This window comes from Ambystoma mexicanum, chromosome 4q (assembly GCF_040938575.1).
Source record: "Ambystoma mexicanum isolate Mex_15411 chromosome 4q, UKY_AmexF1_1, whole genome shotgun sequence".
In the NCBI taxonomy this organism is placed as follows: Eukaryota; Metazoa; Chordata; class Amphibia; order Caudata; family Ambystomatidae; genus Ambystoma; species Ambystoma mexicanum.
In genome coordinates, this window is record NC_090928.1 from 1,295,593,798 (window position 1) to 1,295,613,164 (window position 19,367).

Sequence of the window (19,367 nt, forward strand, 5' to 3'; positions counted from 1 at the left end):
TATCGGATTTCAGTGACTTCTTCAATCACTGTCAATTTTCCACCTGAAGTTTTTATTTTTTCATCCTTTTACTGGGCCGAGCTTCATTATTTTTGACTTTTTAACATTTATTCTAAGTTCGTTTTCATCCATATAGCTTTGCAGTCTTGAAAGCAATCGCTGTAACCCTATTTGGGTGGCGTCAATTAGGACAAGATCGTCGGGTATGTCGCGCATCAAATTTGATGTCCGTTCCAGAGCAACTCGCGATTTATAATATCAAACGCCTGTTGCATATCGATAAAGGTGAAAAAAATATTAGATCCCCTTTCTAGTGCTTCTAATTTCAGCAAGTTTATCATTGTCAGGTTGATTTCAGTCCCGACTCCTTTTGTAAAACCTGTCTGACAACAGTCTAAAGTTGCCCAAGCTGTTAATTTTTGTTGGAGAAAGGTAGCTAGTATCTTTCCAATTGTGTCTAGAAGGGCAATCGGGCGATAGTTGGCCGGATCAGCTCGATTGCCCTTCTTAAAAACCGGCACAATTATCGCCTCAGTCCATGAAGATGGTAATATTTTTTGTTCAGCAATTCTAGCAAACAATTTTGCATTGAATATGGACCATTCCTGTTTATGTGCCTTTAGCATCATATTTGATATGCCATCAGACCCGGCAGCTCTGGAATTTTTCAGCTTTCCAATGGCATTGCGTCTGGCCACTTCACTCTCTAGTACTTCCCAGTTTCTTGCCTCTACTGTAATTTCAGTCGCTATTTTGGAGGAAGACTTTGCAAATACATTTACGAAGTGTGTTATCCAGTCGCCCTCAGTGACCCCATTTGCCAACATGTCAGTCTGATTTGCGAATCCTCTATTTAGAATTCGCTAGATCTCTCTTTAATTATTCGATTTGATTAAAGCTAACATCATCTTGCCTCGTTCTTTATCACGAAGACAAGAGAATGATTTTAACCAATTTCGGTATTTTTGTTTTCGTTTTATGAAACCGTGGGCATGAACTCCTAAATTGGGCTTTAGTACTCTTATATCTTTGTTGAGTTGTTTCTTCTCATTCTTTACACTCCTGCTCCACTCATGAATATGTGTTTTTATTTTTTGTGTATTTTGAGAGCCACACATATTTTGATAGGGCAACAATGGAACATAATTTATCGACTCACGTGTTGTTATAGGTAGTGATTGAAAGACTTCAGTCAAGTGTGTCATTTGTTGCTCTTTTAATCTCAGCCGATTTCGCCCATGATTTACTTCCAGTTCTTGATTGTAGTTCAATGCTTCCAGTTTTCGACATATAGGCCACGACATTTCCAGCATCACTTGATCGCTGTATTCAGTCAGCGCAATTCTTAATTGCAGGATCTTGTTCCACATATTTCTTTAGGTCCATATATAATCTAGGATCTTATCATAGCCAAAATAATGCCAAGTGAAATTTGGTGGCACATCTCCATTTACTTGCCCATTGAGCATCTCACAATCTCTTGCTTCTATTTCAGTGTCCCATCGGACTCTCCTGGCAGTAACTCTCTGTGATTCTTTAATTGTATCTAAAATAGGTTCCGTTTTATCATTAAACCATGTTATGTTCATGTCCCCACACACGATGGTCGATAGAACGTGATGTTTCATTTGATTTTTATTGATTATCAGCATTATTGATGATATAAACTTTTCAGACGTGATCTGTAGTGGGTTCCAATAAACATTGATTAGAAGCAAGTGTTGCACATTCAGAGAGTGACCATATGATTTGTGAATTAAGGTTGCTTGAACAAAACTGTTTGGATTTTCCTTTTCACTCACTTCCCAGTTTGTACCATTTTTCAGCATTGTTATTAATCCTGAGAAGGGACGACCTTGAGAGTTTTTCACCGCTGGATTTAGCATTGTCAAGTAACCATCTTTTACTGGTGGAATCTGCAGCCATGTTTCTTGTAAACATATTGCAAAGTTGTCTGACAGGTCCACTGGAAGTCAAATAAATGTTGAAATCCTATCGTATTCCAGGATATCAAGGTAGAGAGATCTTCATATTCAACTATGTCTAGCTGCTGCTTCCTCATTCTTGTTGTGCAACTGCCAGGATGCAACTGAGAAGTTGGCACTGTTTTCAGATGTTTCCTTAAATCATTGCGGCGCTGTTCATTGGCTTCCTTTGTTATTGTTGTTCCATTGGTGCCTGAAGGACTTGAGAGACTGGATCGCCTTCTGAAATCTCAAACCCCAAGAACAATAGTTCATCTTTCGCAGCCATCAAGGTCTTACGTACTGCCTTGGATTTTACATCCAATAGGACCTGGTCAGCACAATTTTCTGAGATGTATTCAACTATACTGATGTCTTGGGAAGTCTCCGTCCTTAGCACCGGTACTGAATGCAAGAGGCGAATTACATTACTTCTATTTAGATTGAGATCGTTGTCATCATCAAATATGTTTTCAATCCGTATTTTCCAAACCAACTGTTTTGCTTCAGACTGCTTTTGTTGATCCAAGTGAAGCGCTTTTTTTCTGAATTTGGGCTAATGTTTGTTTCGGATTTAATGTCACCTGAAACATATGCGTAATATCAGTATCAAAGGTTCCTAGATTTTCAGGTAATTTTCCGTGCTTAACTATGGGCCCAATTTGCCCTCGAGTCTCATCTTCATTTGAGTTTTTGGAAGTCACTGGAATGAGGATTTGCCTTGCCACACTAGCTCTTTGTCCCGCTAAGTTTGGCAGACTAATCGCGTTTGCCTCTTGATGGTCCGAATCACTGCAGTCTTCAGAGTAAGTTGATAAATTGCACTGATGATCTCGCTGTGTGGATTGAATCGCAGTCCGAGTCAAGCCTCGTTCATTTTTTGGGTTCATCAGATTGGATTTCGTATTTTCTTCGACTGCTTCTGTTCGAATTTTCACTTTTTCCAATTTGTTGGGTAAAGCCTGTTTCTCTCTTGAGAACAGATTTAATTTGCGAGGTGTAGGCAAATTACGCAGGAATTTTCTTAAGCTGCTAGTCTATTTTTTCAGTTTTTTTGGCCGGGCATTGCCCAACAGCATTAGATTTTAAGGTGGGTGCTGCACTTGCGAGATTTTTTGCTGCGCCACTGAATATGCCATATGATAATTTTTCTGCAGAGTAATGAGGCATTTCAGGGGACTTTTGAATGGTTTCCGCATTTGCAATTGCACTATTTCTATTTTCAATTAAGATTTCTGGAGTTTCTTCTATTGAATGTGCGCTATCAATCTCAATAACCCTCTCTGTCCTCAGATGAGTGCTGCTTGTTAGTAATTCGGCATTTATTTGATGCCACGGGCTAAGCCGCTTCGAAATTTGTCTTGATTGCGGTAAGGTGTCTATCGCGCCAGAAGCGTTGGGCACGCTAGGAACATCTGCGCCGCTACAGTCCTGCGTTTCAACATTTGTTCTGCAGACCGCCAATGTTATATTCACTATGGGCTGACTATTTGCATTTGAGATCACTTGTTTTAGACATCCTAGTACAGCCTCCGTTAGGGTATTTTTTTCTGTGTTGTCTTTCATGGCTAGTTCATTAACCTATTGTGCCATGATGACGAGTTTTTGACTTCATTTTCTAAATGTAAATGTAGTTCCGTATTTAGACTTTCTATTTTGAATATTTTTTTTCATTTAGATGACCAATTAATGCATTGTTATTTTGAATTCCCCATTTAAAGATTCATTAAGTTTTATAAACAGGATTAGAGCCAGGGACGTGGCGGCTAACACGTTGTTATGAATCTGTACTGCCGCCGCCGCCAACAAGTTTGATTTTGTACTCGGCTCTTGTTCCACCTTGTTGCTTCGTTTGTCTTTGTACACAGTAATATGGTTGTTTTTTCTGAGAGTTGATACTCCCGTAATGCCTTGCGGGGACAGATCAGCGGCGCCGGACGAACTCAGCGTCTTTGGTGTAGAACAGCTGGACATCCGCTCCACCGAAAATCTGCCTTCCATGGTGGGTTGCAAAGGTAATCTGGACTGATTATTTTGTGTAATTACCAATTTGTCTAGTGTTTGTTGTCGGGGTAGAGCTAAGTCCGTGCTTGTTGTAGTGTCCTCTACCGTTGTGCTAGTTCGAAAATTTTGTAGTCCTTTTTGCATGCCATGGGTCTGGTGAATATCAGTACACAGGTGTATGCATGCACATCTGACTTTTGTCTTGTTTGTATTCGAAAAAGCTCTCCGCCAACTTATCTTTCATTAACTCAAAGTCGGCTTTCAAGCGCGCAGTTAATCTAGCCTCACGACCTGCAAAGTCAAACCCAGTATTTGACATCTTTGCATCGGTCGCTGCGTGCTCCCGAAATTCGCCATCTTGACGAGCGTGCCTGCTGGATTCTTCTCTCATACCTATAATACTTCAGTGTCCTGTCTTCTCGTGTATTTCTGTACACATTTTTTTATTCCTCATAAGTGAATGTTCACTGTCGAATCCATTCATAGTTGTCGATTGAATTCCTGGATAGTTTCTTCCAGCAACAAAGTCTTTATATCCGCCCTCCACCGGCGGAAAAATAAATTTAAGTGAGTTAACATCTGTGATTAATCGTGGAACCTCTAGTTCGAGGAGCTCGATATCCGTTACATCAAATTGTGAAGCAAAGGCAGCCGCGTTAATTTCAATCGCTTTATCGCATTCATCATGACTTGTAGTCTGTTTGAGCTTTGGGAATGAAGTATTGTCAACACATACCCTTTCCTGTGCGGCAGCCTCCATCGTATCAGCTCCAGACCCTGCATCCACACATACGCTGCCTCTTTCCCCCACTCCATCCTCGGCACGAGCCACACCAACAAGTGCCTTTTTCTTGTCCACTAGGCTATTTTGACATCCACAAAGTACTGGATTTGATAGACATTTCGTAGCCAGTAGCGCCAAATAGGGAAAGACAGAGTAAAGTGCAGTTGTTGTTGGCCCGATACATGGAGCGGCAGACATCAGATCTTCATGTTGCTCTCATGACCAGTCATATCCCTCCAAGTCACACGTTTGGATGGATACATCTCCATCTAGATGTAAGATAATGCCACTTAAGGAATTAGCCAGTGGCTGTAATGATTGTTTTAACTTTAAGCGAGTCAAGGGACCTGTCTCAGCCATAGTTAGCTGCTTACCTGCCGCGGACTGCTGCTGACTGAACTCTGCGCCCGAGCTCTGCGCCCGAGCTCCGCACTTGCCAGGTGTTTTCAAAGGAGGTAGGGCTTGACTGGTAAAAGGCACAGCAGCAAATAGAGGGAAAAAGCACACACTCCAGGAAATGCTCTCCTCCCAGTAGCACCAGACAGTAGCTGCAGCTCCTCTCACCAACTCCAACTGCTGCAGACTGAACTCTGCGTCCGAACTCTGCACGTGCTCCGTGCGTGCTAGGTGTTTTTAAAGGAGGTAGGGCTTGACTGGTTAAAGGCACAGCAGCAAATAGAGGGAAAAGGCACACACTCCAGGAAATGCTCTCCTCCCAGTAGCACCAGACAGTAGCTGCAGCTCCTCTCACCAACTCCAACTGCTGCAGACTGAACTCTGCGCCCAAACTTAATATGCTTAAATTCAAGTTTTCATTCAGTTCAATATTCAATATGCATAATGTGGTTTGGTTGCAAGCTTTCATTCAGTTCAGTATTCAAGATGTATAATTCAAATTAGTTTCAAGTTTTTGTTTCATTCAATACTTAGTTACTTATCTGCAGCCCTAACATTCACTGGTCCTCAGTGTGGTCCCCGGCGGCTCCCGCTGCTTCCTCCTGCTTCTCCAGTCAATAGGCCAGCCTCTGCGAGCGCTGCTCGCACGCCGGCTGCAGCTTTGCACAAGCCGGTAACTCTGTTGTCTCTGCAGGGACGCAGATGGCATCCTTTCTCCGCGCCCGCTTGTTCGCAGCACCAGCCGCTTGTTCTTTTATTTGGAGCCTCCTAGACCTGTGATAGCCTCACAGCCTCTCTCACCTTGGGCTCCCCTGGTCCTGCGGGATCCCGGCCAGCGTCCGGGCTCCTTCTCCCATCCCACCACAAACATCTCCTTTCAAGAAGGGTCCCCTGCTGGTCACTCTGGACAGGCCTCCCAGGTGATCCCTATGCTACTCTATGGTTCTCCATGTATACCCCTGCAACCACTTCACAGGTTGCAGGTGTGCATTCTCAATTGGGCTTGCCTGACCATAATTAAAAGGGACATGCCTGACCCTGGCAGTACTCTGCAGGCATCTTCCTCATCCCAGTACTAGAATGGCAAAATGAGGGGAGAGGTCTTGCAGTAGCCCATAAAGGCTGGGGAAGGGTTGGGGTACTCTCCAATAGGTAAAGGGGAATACCATGTCTCTCCTGTGGGTACCCCAATCCCTGAGGACCCTCCACCTAGGAGATCCTCCCTTACTTCTCCACCCCCAGGTTCGGCATCCAAAAGTGATGGCCTTTCCCTGGCCACATGAGAAGAGGATCCAGGGGAAGCAGGAGTGAGGCTACCCTCCGGCTTCTCACACCCTAAATAACTTATGTTTCACATTGCATATCAAAGGAGAGGACTTTAAATGGGTGCAGAGTAGCATTAAAAACCTGGATATTGATTTTTCCAATCATAATGCGGCTACCGATAAGTTGAACTTTGCGCGGGTTAAGTCCAAGACAGAGGAATTATTGAACAAGTGGTCCCTGCTACTCCTCGTATGGTAGGGACGCTTAGCAACGATTCAAATTTGTATTTCTCTTATCATTGTGTACAGTCTAGCAATGTTACATTTCCAATGACAACCGTCCTTTTTCAAAGAAGTCGATAAGCTATTAACCAGGTTCTTATGGTAAGGGAAAAAGTCGAGGATATCCCACACCAGGTTGCAGCGACACCAATCGCAAGGAGTGAGATTCCGCAATTTTAAAAGTAATCTGATTAAGTCTGGGGGTGTGATGGTTATCTGACTGGGCCATGGATCATCAACCGGTATGCAGCTATTTGGAATCTTCATTAGCTCATTCCCATCAACTGGATGACATACTATTCAGTTCAGCCGATGGCTTTTACATATAATGCGATGCATATGTGGGTGGTGGGCACGGAAGGGGAGTTGTTCCCCTCCGAGAGGATGCAGTTATGGTTTAATTCTAAGCTCGGTACAGCAGTCACATTCCTGAATTGGTCGTGTTGGGAGACGCAGTGGTATACTGTACCTGCATCAAATAGTTGTATTTATTATTTTTTAATTTGGGACTTATAAAGCATTTTAATCCAAAGCGATGTACAGAGTTTCATAAACACGGTACAATAAAATGAAAACACAAGCAAGAATAGAACAACAATCAGCCTCATATATCATTTTGCAATAAAAAGGTCTTCAGTGTGGAACGAAATAAAGAGTATGAAGAAATAGAGTGGAGAGAAAGTGGAAAAGAATTCTAATGAAAAGGAACTAAAGTAAAAGAACGAAAACGGGAACTAGCACAGGGAGGACAAGATGCTGCAAGGAGAAATTGTGACAGAGCAGAGAGAACGAGTAGGAATAAAATGAGACCAGTGAGGAACGATGAAAAGAGATTTAGAAGCTAGACACAAAAAGTTAAACTTGAGATGAGAATGGAGAGAGAGCCAGCCAAGAGTAGAGAGAAGAGACAATTGAATCAAGTGGGCGAAGAAGATAAAGAAGACAAATGGAAGTATTAAAAACTGATTTCAATGGAGCAAGGCGCGAGAAAGGAAGACTAAATAGAGAAATTGAGCAATACAAAAGTCGGGAAAAAAATGAATGAGATCAGGAGTTTTATTGCATTAAAGGTTAAGAAAGGACAAGCTTTGTGTATTTTATACAAATCATAACGACAAGCACAGTAAAATAAAGAGATATGATGGGTGAATGATAAAGTCCCAAGTTACGAGCCAAGGAGGAAATGGAAAGCAAAGAGGTAGAAAAAGAAATAGAGGGAGGAAGAGAAGGAATAGTGTTTGCGGGGAAAAATAAGAGTACTTCAGTATTTAATACCAAAAAATGTTCTGTCATCCAGCAATTGATAGCTAGGAGACATGTAGAGAAATTATTGTGAACATTAGGAGTGAAAGAAGAGAAAGACAAGCAGAGTTGAGTATCGTCCGCATAAAAGTGGTGAGAAAGGACGAATGATGAAATAACTTGAGACAAAGGCGAAGTATAGAGAGAAAAAAGGAATGGGCCGAGCCTTGGGGAACACCATGAACAAGAGGAGATGTTGGAGGTTGATCCAGCCCAGTAGGGATACCGGGAATGTCCTTTGTGATAAGTAGGAACGGAACCAAGAAAGAACAGACCCTGAGAATCCAAAAGAGGAAAGAGAAGAAAGTAAGAGAGAGTGATCAATAGTGTCAACAGTCGCAGACAAGTCTAACAAAAGAAGTAAAGATGAGTGTTTAGAATAACATGCTGACAGTAAAGAATTAGAAATGGAAAGACGGGCAGTTTCAGTGGAATCAAGAGACTGGCACCCCCGACTAAAAACGAAGAATAGTATTATTAGAAACAAAAGTAGAAACGGGAGAATAGACAAGATGGTCAAGTAATTTAGAGAGATAAGGCAAAAGAGAAATAGGATGAAAGTTAAAAGCGAAAGAAGGATCAGAGGTTTTTTTCAGGATAGGAAGAATAGATGCATGCTTAAAAGACTTTAGAAAAACAGAATTTGAAAGACAAATATTAAATAGGGAAGTTAGGTAAGAAACAAGATAAAGATAGACTTTAGGAATGAGCACCGATGGAATAGGGTCAAGTGGAGATGCAGTAGGGTGAGCCTAGGTTAACCAGAGAGAGGTCTCATCATTCCTAATAGGTGAAAAATAGGAAATCGTAGTATTGAGATACAATGGTGTGCCAGTCTTACCAGAAGTAGAACTGGAGGACTCAATGGAGGCACAGAGACAGGACACCTTAGAGGAAAAAAACAAGGTCAGAGGCGGGTAGAGTTGCAAGAATGATCACGTTTAGCAGGATAGAGAAGGCGTGTAAGAGTTTGGAACACATGTTTAGGATGAGTTGACTGCGTTTGAAGATGATCAGAATAAATAGGAACGTTTAGCCGAAAGCAAGACCATCAAGTGTATGATAAGAATAGTACCCTTCGAACCTGGACTTGCGCCAACGGTGCTCAAGGCAGCAAAATACACGTTGCATAGCGCAAAGTTTAGAGGAAAGTCAGGATTGAAGGGGTTTACAAGAGCATAGAATGTAGATGTTGGGTAAAGAGCAAACAGTGAAGAAATAAGTGAATATGACAAGGAAATGGCAGCCTCGTCAGACGATACGGTAGCAAATGAAATATGTGAAGGACGTTCAGCAGTACATGAAGAGAGAGGGGTATTAAAGGTGAGCAGATCCAGTCTTCAACATGATGTAGTGGGCGAAGGATAATCAGATACCAGAGGTGCAGGAAAAACAGAGAAGGAAAGAAGATGATCAGAGAGATAGACAGGAAATGCAGACACAAGCAATTTGGAAAGAGGTGAAAATAAGATCTAATGAAGAACCCAATACATGCGAGGGAGGAGTACAAAGGGGGGAAAGAAGATGAGAATCAAGAATTGAACAAAATGGAAGATTGACATGGGTAGAAGACAGATGGAGATTCAAATCTCCCAAAAGAACAAAAGGAAATGTAGATGGGAGAGTACAAGAAAGATCATCAAGATCATCACAAAATGGCCCAACTGGACCAGGTGGTCGATAGAGGAGTAACAAAGATATGGGATAGGCTCAGAAAAAGAAGTATATAAGTATTCAAGTGAAAAAAAGACTGGGAGAGTCAAAATAGAAGGGACTAGACCAAAAAAGGAACCGTAGAGAATGCCAACACCCCCACCACAGGCAGATGGACACGGGTTATAACAAAAAGATGTAAGCGATGTAGAGAAGGAAGCAGGAATATTGAAAGAGGAAATCCAAGTTTCAGTAATACAGAGGAAATGCAGGTTTAGTCGAAGAAAAAGATCTAATATGGAAGTACATTTATTGCACCAAGATCTGGCATTCCAGAGAGCCAGGTCAAGAGAAGGAGTATGAGAAGAACAAGATGGGTCGAGAAGGTTATCATAGTTGCGAGAAGACCAGAAGAATGCACAAAGAATGCAGGTGGCATTTATATAGTATGGAAGGAAGAGGAATAAACAGAATGAAGGAGGAAAAATTAAGCAAACACAAAGATGGTGTCTGAAAAGTGATCAGCAGGTGGATCAGCTGGGAAGTCAGGGGAGACTACAGTGCGTCGCATGAGGACTGTTAGTAGATGAGGTAGTATGAAACTATAGGGAATAATTAGTCCAAACTGAGTCCGTCCCGCTGCAGACAGTAGCGTTGCGACTTTGTCCTGACTTGACGTTATGAATATACTCAGCCTCCGGTATTCTCCCCTTTGCAACGCTCAGGAAGAGGTTCAGCCCACTTGCCGGTGAATTCTTGAGATACTTTCAATCGACTAGTCGAGTAGTGGAGGTGGTCTCACATTTGTCAAAAATGTTCAATCAGGTGACTGTATTCCTTATTATTGGATGGCCTTATTTTCAAAAGTGGTAATCGTCTGAACCCCCCGAACTATAGGACAATTACACTTTTCAACATGCCTGGAAAGATTTTTAGCTCCCCGACTGAATCTCAGTTGAGGTCTTGGGCAATTGAGGCAGGGGTTCTGGACCCTTTTCAAATGAGTTTTGTAAAGGAAACGGGTACAGCACAGAACGGTTTTGTGATCAATATTCATGCATTTATGTACGTTTCATAGATTTTTCAATGGCATTTGACAGTGTTGACCGCTCTCTTTTATGGTCAAAACTCCCGACTTGGGGCTGCCATGCATACTTGATTAAAATGATTTGGGCACTACATGAGGGGAATCTGCAAGTGTGAGACAATGTGGAAAGTCTCGCTTCACCCATTAAGACTAGAGGACTAAAATAAGGTTGCCTCCTCGCCCCAATTCTTTTAAATGTATTTCTAGCTGATATTAACAAGACCTTGGGGGGATACAGTCACTTCAGCCTAAACAGGACGCCCTTTTAGTCAATTGGCTGCTTTATGCAGACAACCATGTCCTTCTAGATCATACCACGATTGGGTTAGTGACAGATTCAGGCCATACAAAAATAAATATGCATGCGACAATGGCTTAACAGTGAACGTAAATCAGACCAAGGCTGCAGTAATGAAACCATATAAGAATAAATGCAGCCCCCCTTTTAAAATGGTCATTAACAAGTAATATTGTAGAATTAGTACCAGAATTTGTTTATCTGGGATTTTTATTTTCCGAAAATAATAACTTGTCTTTGACCATACATTTTTTGCAAAGGAAACTTCAGGTGTTATCTATTCAAGCTAAAATGATACATGTTTTGGACTTTTGTTTAGCTTGTCCCTTCACATAATGTTTTATAAATTGAATATAATTCCAATTCTAACATATGGTGCAGAGATTTCCATAACCTGGGATAAGATGCCATGGGAACGACTCGAGGCCCCCATTTGGAAGTGTCTTATCCTTGCCTGCAGGCACTCCCATCCCCCTAATTAGTTTTGGAGTTAGGCCTGTTATCCATGACAGCAATGGAAAACATTATTGTTTTGTAGAAAAATAATTAAAGCAACTAAATCAACATTGTTTGAACAATTACTACAAGTATTCATGAAAAAGAAAGTTGTTTCTTTAATGATTGGGAAAAAGAGTGTCTGACAATTTTAGCTAGCCTAGAAGCCTCCATTAACTGGTTGATAGTTCATACTCTACAAGTGAAGAAGAGGCTATGGGATGTAGATTGGATACAGACGATAGAGACCTACATCTTTCATCATTACATTATTCTTGATGAGAATCAGGTGTGCTAGCCAATTATCTAATACAATTCCCAGACGCCAAATTGAGGAATTCTTTTCTGAGAATAAGGTTGAATTTGTTAAATTCAAAAGAGATTTTTGGGTTTAGGAATAAGGTACCTAGACAAGAGAGGAAATGCCATTTTTGTAACTTGGATGAAGTTGAAACCTTATGTCATTTGGCACTTCAGTGTATTAACCTTGAGACGATGAGAACCAAAATCTTAGGTTTCTTTTGAAATTATCTTAAATTCTGCTCAGTTGAGACTCGGTTGTATGTAATTGTAATCGGTTATTTATAACGCGCTTAATACCCAGAGGTTTCTAAGTGCGTACCCGGGGATCGAACCTGTGTTGCTCTGCATTGTCTGGCTTCCAAGGCGAGCACGTTGCCCCTGAGCCATCCTCCCAAAAGGGTCCACAAGTCTCCCTGAAGATTCATTTAATGAGTATTTTTTTATTGTTCATGGAAGAGAAGCAGGCAATTAACGTTAGCACATGGACAATCAGTAAATGAATTAGGGGGCTTGATTACTACTTGTGACTGTTTAACTACTAACTATATTTTCAAGTGAGATGTAATTTTTAGTCACCTTTGATTATTGTATACTATTTGCAATTGGTACCCTTTGCCTCCAAATAAAAACAAAAAAATAATATCAAATGTTTATGTCAGGGTTTTGCGATATTATATGCATGCTCTGTCAGGACTTCAGAATGAGCAAGCTAAAATTAAGGTTGGGTCTGACTAAAGTGAGTAATATCTTGTTATAGAGCAGCACAGAATAGCATAACATTGTTAAGATCTGAACAACCTACATATTTGCATCAGATGTCCATGTAACCTACTATATGTAGGTAAGACAGTCAGGGAGGTGAGTCAGCGGATTTCGGAACGCAGGTCGTGTATATGGAACAGGGTGGCAGAAAAACCCCTTGTAGAACACTTCAATGAATATGGACATAAAGATACAGACCTGACCTGGTTTGTACTGCAGGTATTAAAACCGTCCAATAGAGGTGGAGATATGGCCACTATACTACATCAAAAAGAACAACGTTGGATACACACTTTGGACATGGTAAAAAGAGGGCTGAATTTATCTGTGGAGTGGAACCACTTGATTTCTCATATGTGAAACACCCCAAAAAAACTCTGTGTAAGATAAGCTCACAGTAGGTTTGTTTACCCTAAAAATATATAACCGTTATGTGAACCACTCATAACCACATCCTGATATAACAAGATCATAGCATAGGAAGATATATGCTGGAGCAATCGTCTATCTGGTTTAATACAACTGTGCACATGTGATCCACAGTTTCATCGATGGGTGCATTTTTGGATCAAGCACCCAATTCATGTGCCTGCGACGCGAAACGAAGCGTTGACTGCAGATGCCGCGGTCAGCAGAGTGGGAGACAGTAAAGACAGAAGGCTGCTGGTAAGCACATTGAAATACAGCTTTAACAATACCGGCTGTAATGAATGAAGACGGATGGCCGCCACAAATAAATATAGTTGTTTTATCGAACAGATTGCTACCCGACACCCAGAACGGTGAAACCATCGTGTTATTACACTTATCTGATATGGTAAAGGTCACGTGTGGTAACCGAATTTAAATTTAAATCTAAATTCCGCCCAGACATATTTAGAAGGGATACGTGAGAATTATAACTGCAGTTATCAGGCGGTTATCCAATTGTTAAAAATAGAATGAAAAGAATGGACAGAATGCTAAATGTCGTAATAATTAAGAGGAGAGTCCCGCAGAGAACAAACCCGGAGAGATATTGAACATGTATGCCACACGTTAAGGGCATACACACAAAAATATCCCTTTAATCTGTATATTTTTTGCAGATCTACGGGTTAGAGAGAGCCTTTTCCCACCTGCATCCAAGTCGAGTGAATAATTGGATGCTGACTACTAACACATTACTCTAGCCAATCCAATCTGCACATTCAAGAAGTTAGAGATACAGTGTGAGATTCAGCTACTTCAGTTTTTGAGTAAGTGACAAATATAAACAATGATTCTTTTAATTTTTTTATTTGGTCTCCATCGTTTCATGGTTACCATCACTGCAGTGACTTGCAATTCTTGTGATCGGGTATAATTACAACAATAGGTTACAATTGACACTTCCTTTACATTTAATAGGGAAGAGGAAAAATATCATTAGATTTCGTTTTGAGATGTGCTGAAATTGAAAATACCACATCTTCCCCCTCCCTTAACCGTTGGATAGGAGGTGAGTCAGATGGTGCTCAGTGTTCGAGAGCAGACCATCGATCATATTAATATGTCAGTAAATAATTTAAATTGGGGATGATGGGAACACAAAATACTGATTTAGTCTTTTATGTATTTTATTGTTCAAAGATGGTGTGGCTCATGCCAATATATGCACAAGAAAAATGGTTGTTTGTCCTGAAGAAGGTTGCCATACATAGAGAGCACTATTGATGATGCTCGTGGAGAGCAACTGAAACACGTGTCGACATGAGAATCTGTGGGAACTACACATCACAGAATTTTTTGTTACCCCAAATCAAAGGGGAGTTCTCTTTATGAATTACGAATGTTCTAAGATGCAACAGATTTACGGCTGTTTCCTTTGTATTGACCATTTCTTTGAAAATTAGTGTGATAGTTTGTTGAAGAAAGTGTGAATGTGAATGAGTGAAAATGAATGAGCCACAATGTTTTATTGAAATTGTGTTTAATAATTATTTTAGACTTGTTTTTGAATGAAATAAAAATCTTGGAAACATAAACCAGGTTAAAAAACCTGTGTATCCCACCACCCCTTTTTTTGTCTACTAGTCCATCCCCCCCTGTTGCTCTTTGATTCAATGAGCTGTAGGACTAGGGACGTTAATACAGGTACCACTTTCTTTTTTGCATGGCAATAAAACTGGCCATCTGTAAGCTAATGCGAAAGACTTGTTACAAATACTTAAATAATCATTGATTAATGGTTTTACGGAGAGGCCACTGAAGAACTCACACATGTCATTGTGCTGACCATAAGATCTTGTTTACATTTTGAAAACATCCATTAGGTGCAATCTCATGTTACAAAACAGAAGCAAATTTCGCTCAGCACTTTCAAACCATATGATTTACAGAAAACCCAAAGTGCTTATTTTGAAGCAGAGAGTATACTCTTTGATTTGACACCAAATTCATATATAATTAATGTTCATAAAATTATGAAACTGTCACAAACTAAGCCCTTGTATCCAGGTGTGCACCTAGGCCAGGGGATTACAGAAATCCATGTTTCATTGAGGTGGCAGGTTGACAACATACATATTGGAAAACAAAATGCCATTCAGCAGTGTAGGAGTGAAATAAACCCACGACCTTTGCTCATGTCAAACATTTTAAAATGGATGATCAGCCAATGAGGATGTATTCTCTGGCATTGTCTGACAGTAGGCAAGCCAATGGAAGGATTAGGTCAATCAAATAGTATGACATATGGGAATATTTTACACTTTAACAAGTCAGGCCCAGATAGGAAGAGAATTCTGGCTCTGGAAAAAACGCTGCAGGGGAATTGGGGGGGGTGGTTGACACACTAGGGGGCACTTTCCAAATAGCATAATTGTGGTAAAATACACTGTACCTTTCACTACAAAAAGGCCAAGTGAGACGTATATAGAAAATATAGCATTATTGCGTGCATTGGAGGACAAATTATTATTCACAGAAAGAGAATATGATATTGTAGTGGGAATTACAGCTTCATTTCAATGTATTTAAGCCTGAGGGAGATTACATCTAAATACAAAAATGCTTCCTCAGAGTTGTGCTTTGTGTAAAACAGGAAACACTTCCCGCGTGGTGTGTGTAGCATATAATCAGTGACACGTTTTTCAAGGCGCGAAGATATAATCGGTATTACACCATGATTCAAGGGCCCCGCACCATAGCCTAATCAAGATGAGTTTGAGAACGTGTGTCTGTGAAGGCTGTAGCTACTTAAACTAAATCGGGAAAATAAGAGTATGTTCAATTATGTAATTATGTTACAATAAGAATGTTTTAGTTATTCAGACCTCAATGTGTATATAGAATTGATTATGGAAATGAAAGCTTGTATGAGAAACCATTTAAATGAAGGTAGGTGATTTTTGTAGACAAGTTATCTGTGACTGTGTAACAATGTGGTGACTTCCCCTGCATAAAACTGGGGCCTGCCTTTGTCTTGATTTCACCTTAATTTATTTTAATAAACTTGAGTTTTGATCAAACCACTGGTTTCCTTCACAGGATTGTGGGGTGGGACTGTATAAAATGGGGGCATTATATCAGGATGCCCACCTAATGAGCTAGCAATAGTTCAAAATCATTACAGGTGGCATCGTCATCATCCTCCTTTGTGTTTCATAAGTGCCTGCATTCCTGATCACTCCCACTCCCCCCCCCCAGACTTAGTCGCAGCTCTCTAAATACAACTCTATGGGTGAAAGCAGAGAGCATGCTATTTGCGGACATGCCCTTTTTTTTTTTAGTAGTAGTGTTGTTGTTCCTTTTTTCAGTAATATATCTGTTTTAGTGTGTCATGATGCTAGTGTGCAGCATACAAGTAGAGATGAGATTAGTTATTTTTCAACCCAAGGGTTCTTGGTTTCAACAGCAGATGGACAAACACATATGCAGAACTGGCAAAACAAAAGCGAGGCGAATAAGAACAGAGGGGTCTCCAGCAAGCGATTGGAGTCCAGAAGGAGGGAAATAGGCATGAAGGCTGGCATGCAAAAAGAGGTCTCTTGGCTTTACTTCTGAATTCAATTCACCACACATTTACTTCATCGCATTTACTTCTTCATACCTTTACTTCTTCTGTCTATCAATTTGCCATACATTAACTACATTACAGTGGGAGACCTCCTGTACACCACGCCTTCTTTGCTAACCCATGTTCCTCTCCCTAACCCCTCCTTGACCACCCCAGCTAACCTAACCAAGTCTCAGCTGTATGTGTTCTCTGGTGGTAAATAAGAGCCCTCTTGTGACTGAACGTTTTCCCACATTTAGTGCACTGATGTGGTCTCTCACCTGTATGTGTTCTCTGGTGATAAATAAGATGTCCCGCCTGACTGAATTCTCTCCCACATTCATTGCACAGATGGGGTTTCTCACCTGTATGTGTTCTCTGGTGGCAAATAAGAGCCGCCTTGTGACTGAACCTTTTCCCACATTTAGTGCACTGATGTGGTTTCTCACCTGTATGTGTTCTCTGGTGGGAAATAAGATGTTCCTTCTGACTGAACCTTTTCCCACATTCAATGCACAGATGAGGTTTCTCACCTGTATGTGTTCTCTGGTGGGAAATAAGATGGCCCTTCTGACTGAATCCTCTTCCACATTCAGTGCACAGATGAGGTTTCTCACCTGTATGTGTTCTTTGGTGGTTAGTAAGGTATCCCTGGTGACTGAACCTTTTCCAACATTTAGTGCACTGATGTGGTTTTTCCCCTGTATGTGTTCTCTGGTGGTAAATAAGAGTCCCCTTGTGACTGAACCTTTTCCCACATTCAACACACAGGTGAGGTTTCTCACCTGTATGTATTCTCTGGTGGGAAATAAGATGGCCCTTCTGACTGAATCCTCTCCCACATTCAGTGCACATATGAGGTTTCTCACCTGTGTGTGTTCTCTGGTGTTTAATAAGGTCTCCCTGTTGACTGAAGCTTTTCCCACATTTAGTGCACTGATGTGGTTTTTCACCTGTATGTGTTCTCTGGTGGGAAATAAGCGTCACCTTGTGACTGAACCTTTTCCCACATTCAATGCACAGATAAGGCTTCTCACCTGTATGTGTTCTCTGGTGGGAAATAACTTGTCCCTTCTGACTGAATCCTCTCCCACATTCAGTGCACAGATATGGTTTATCACCTGTATGTGTTCTCTGGTGGTAAATAAGATGTTCCTTCTGACTGAACTTTTTCCCACATTCAATGCACGTATAAGGTTTCTCACCTGTATGTGTTCTCTGGTGGTAAATAAGATGTCCCTTCTGACTGAACCTTTTCCCACATTCAGTGCACAGATGTGGTTTCTCACCTGTATGTATTCTCTGGTGGTGAGAATGAAGACCTTTCATACTGTGCACCTTTTCTCAAATCAAGTTTCTCATCTGAAGATCTACTATAGTGACAAACCAAACTTGTTCCTACTGAAGATTTTAGTATCGTGCACTGATCATTCTGTGTGTATTCGGAGGTGATTTACTAAATCCGTGAAATAAACTAACTTTGTATGCAGGGGACATATAAAATGCCACCCATGTTCTATCGTGATTAATAGTCTAAACAAAAAGCTATTCTTGCAGGAAATAAAGCACTGTGTCCGTATGATCAGTCTACCATTTCACTGAAAATCTTCAGGTATTCAATAGGTTTCTCCAATCCCAGTTCCTCGTTACTTTGAAAAGCCAAGTAGCCCCTAGACTTGTATCCTTGTAGAGGTGTAGATAGTGCACATTCTCTCAATGAAGCGCTGCACTGTATTAATCCATAAGAGAAATTAATCGCTTCAGTGCATTTCTCCAAGGCATCAATCACCTGTAGAATTAAAGGAGATGCACATAATTAATACAGATTAAAGGTCACAGGAATAACATTAAGTACGCTGGCTGGATCTCAGTACTAGTGATGTGGGCCAATTAATTGTTTTTGTATAGTAAATCATAGGACTTTGACCTCCCATCCATTTGGGATAAGTATCTCAATGGGTGCTAGAGAAGATATGCTCCAATTATTAGAAAATAATGCAACACTGACAGAGAAGATGTAACAGGAATCTGGAATATTGTGCTTTATGTATAGCTCTACCTTAATTTTAGTATCCTTGATTGCGCTACACAGTAATAAAACACATAATGTCAAATAGAAGCTGGGAAAATCCTCACAATGATCATTTACATATCAGGACAGTGCATTTGCATTTATTCAGCAAGGCCTCACCTAGAACATAAAATCTCCACATTTCCATGAATTAACGTTAAGGCCATATGCTTCGCACTACGTCAGCAGTTTGTCTCCAGTTGATATGCATCTTCAGACCAGCCTAGCTCAATCAATACATTTTTATTTGTTCAACTAAAATTGTTTTTGATCAAAGGTTTCAAACATGTGTTCCTAAGGGCTGCATGAAGAGGGCTAAGAGGGCTAAGAACAGAAAGCGTGTAATGTCTCTCTCTGGGCTTCACATGCACAACATAAGTCACTCGGCTTGGATTCTTTAGATCTCCCACCTTCTCAGCCAAGGGCAAGGAGCCAAAAAACGAAATCTAATGCAAAAAGGCCCTTATATGAAGATTTGAAATTCTCTAATTTATTACTTCTATACTTTATTTTGGCTGAGCGTCATAAATGAGCGGAAGGTAAAACAAAATGTAGCAAATTACAATGTATATTAGAAACATGTCATTATGATAAGGCATTTATAATGCGCCTATACACAAGTGTTTCAAGGCGCGAAAATGGGTGTAAAATCCCACCAATATCCAAACATAGCAAAAATGTAT

General features: G+C 40.8%; 1 protein-coding gene across 1 annotated transcript; it reads right to left on the minus strand.

Moving 5' to 3' along the window:
- Positions 1–16,790: 16,790 nt before the first annotated feature.
- Positions 16,791–17,942, minus strand: LOC138467388 (zinc finger protein 84-like). The gene has a single exon (XM_069607342.1). It carries the CDS (start codon positions 17,940–17,942, stop codon positions 16,791–16,793), a length of 1,152 nt encoding a protein of 383 aa, XP_069463443.1.
- Between the last annotated feature and the right edge of the window lie 1,425 nt (positions 17,943–19,367).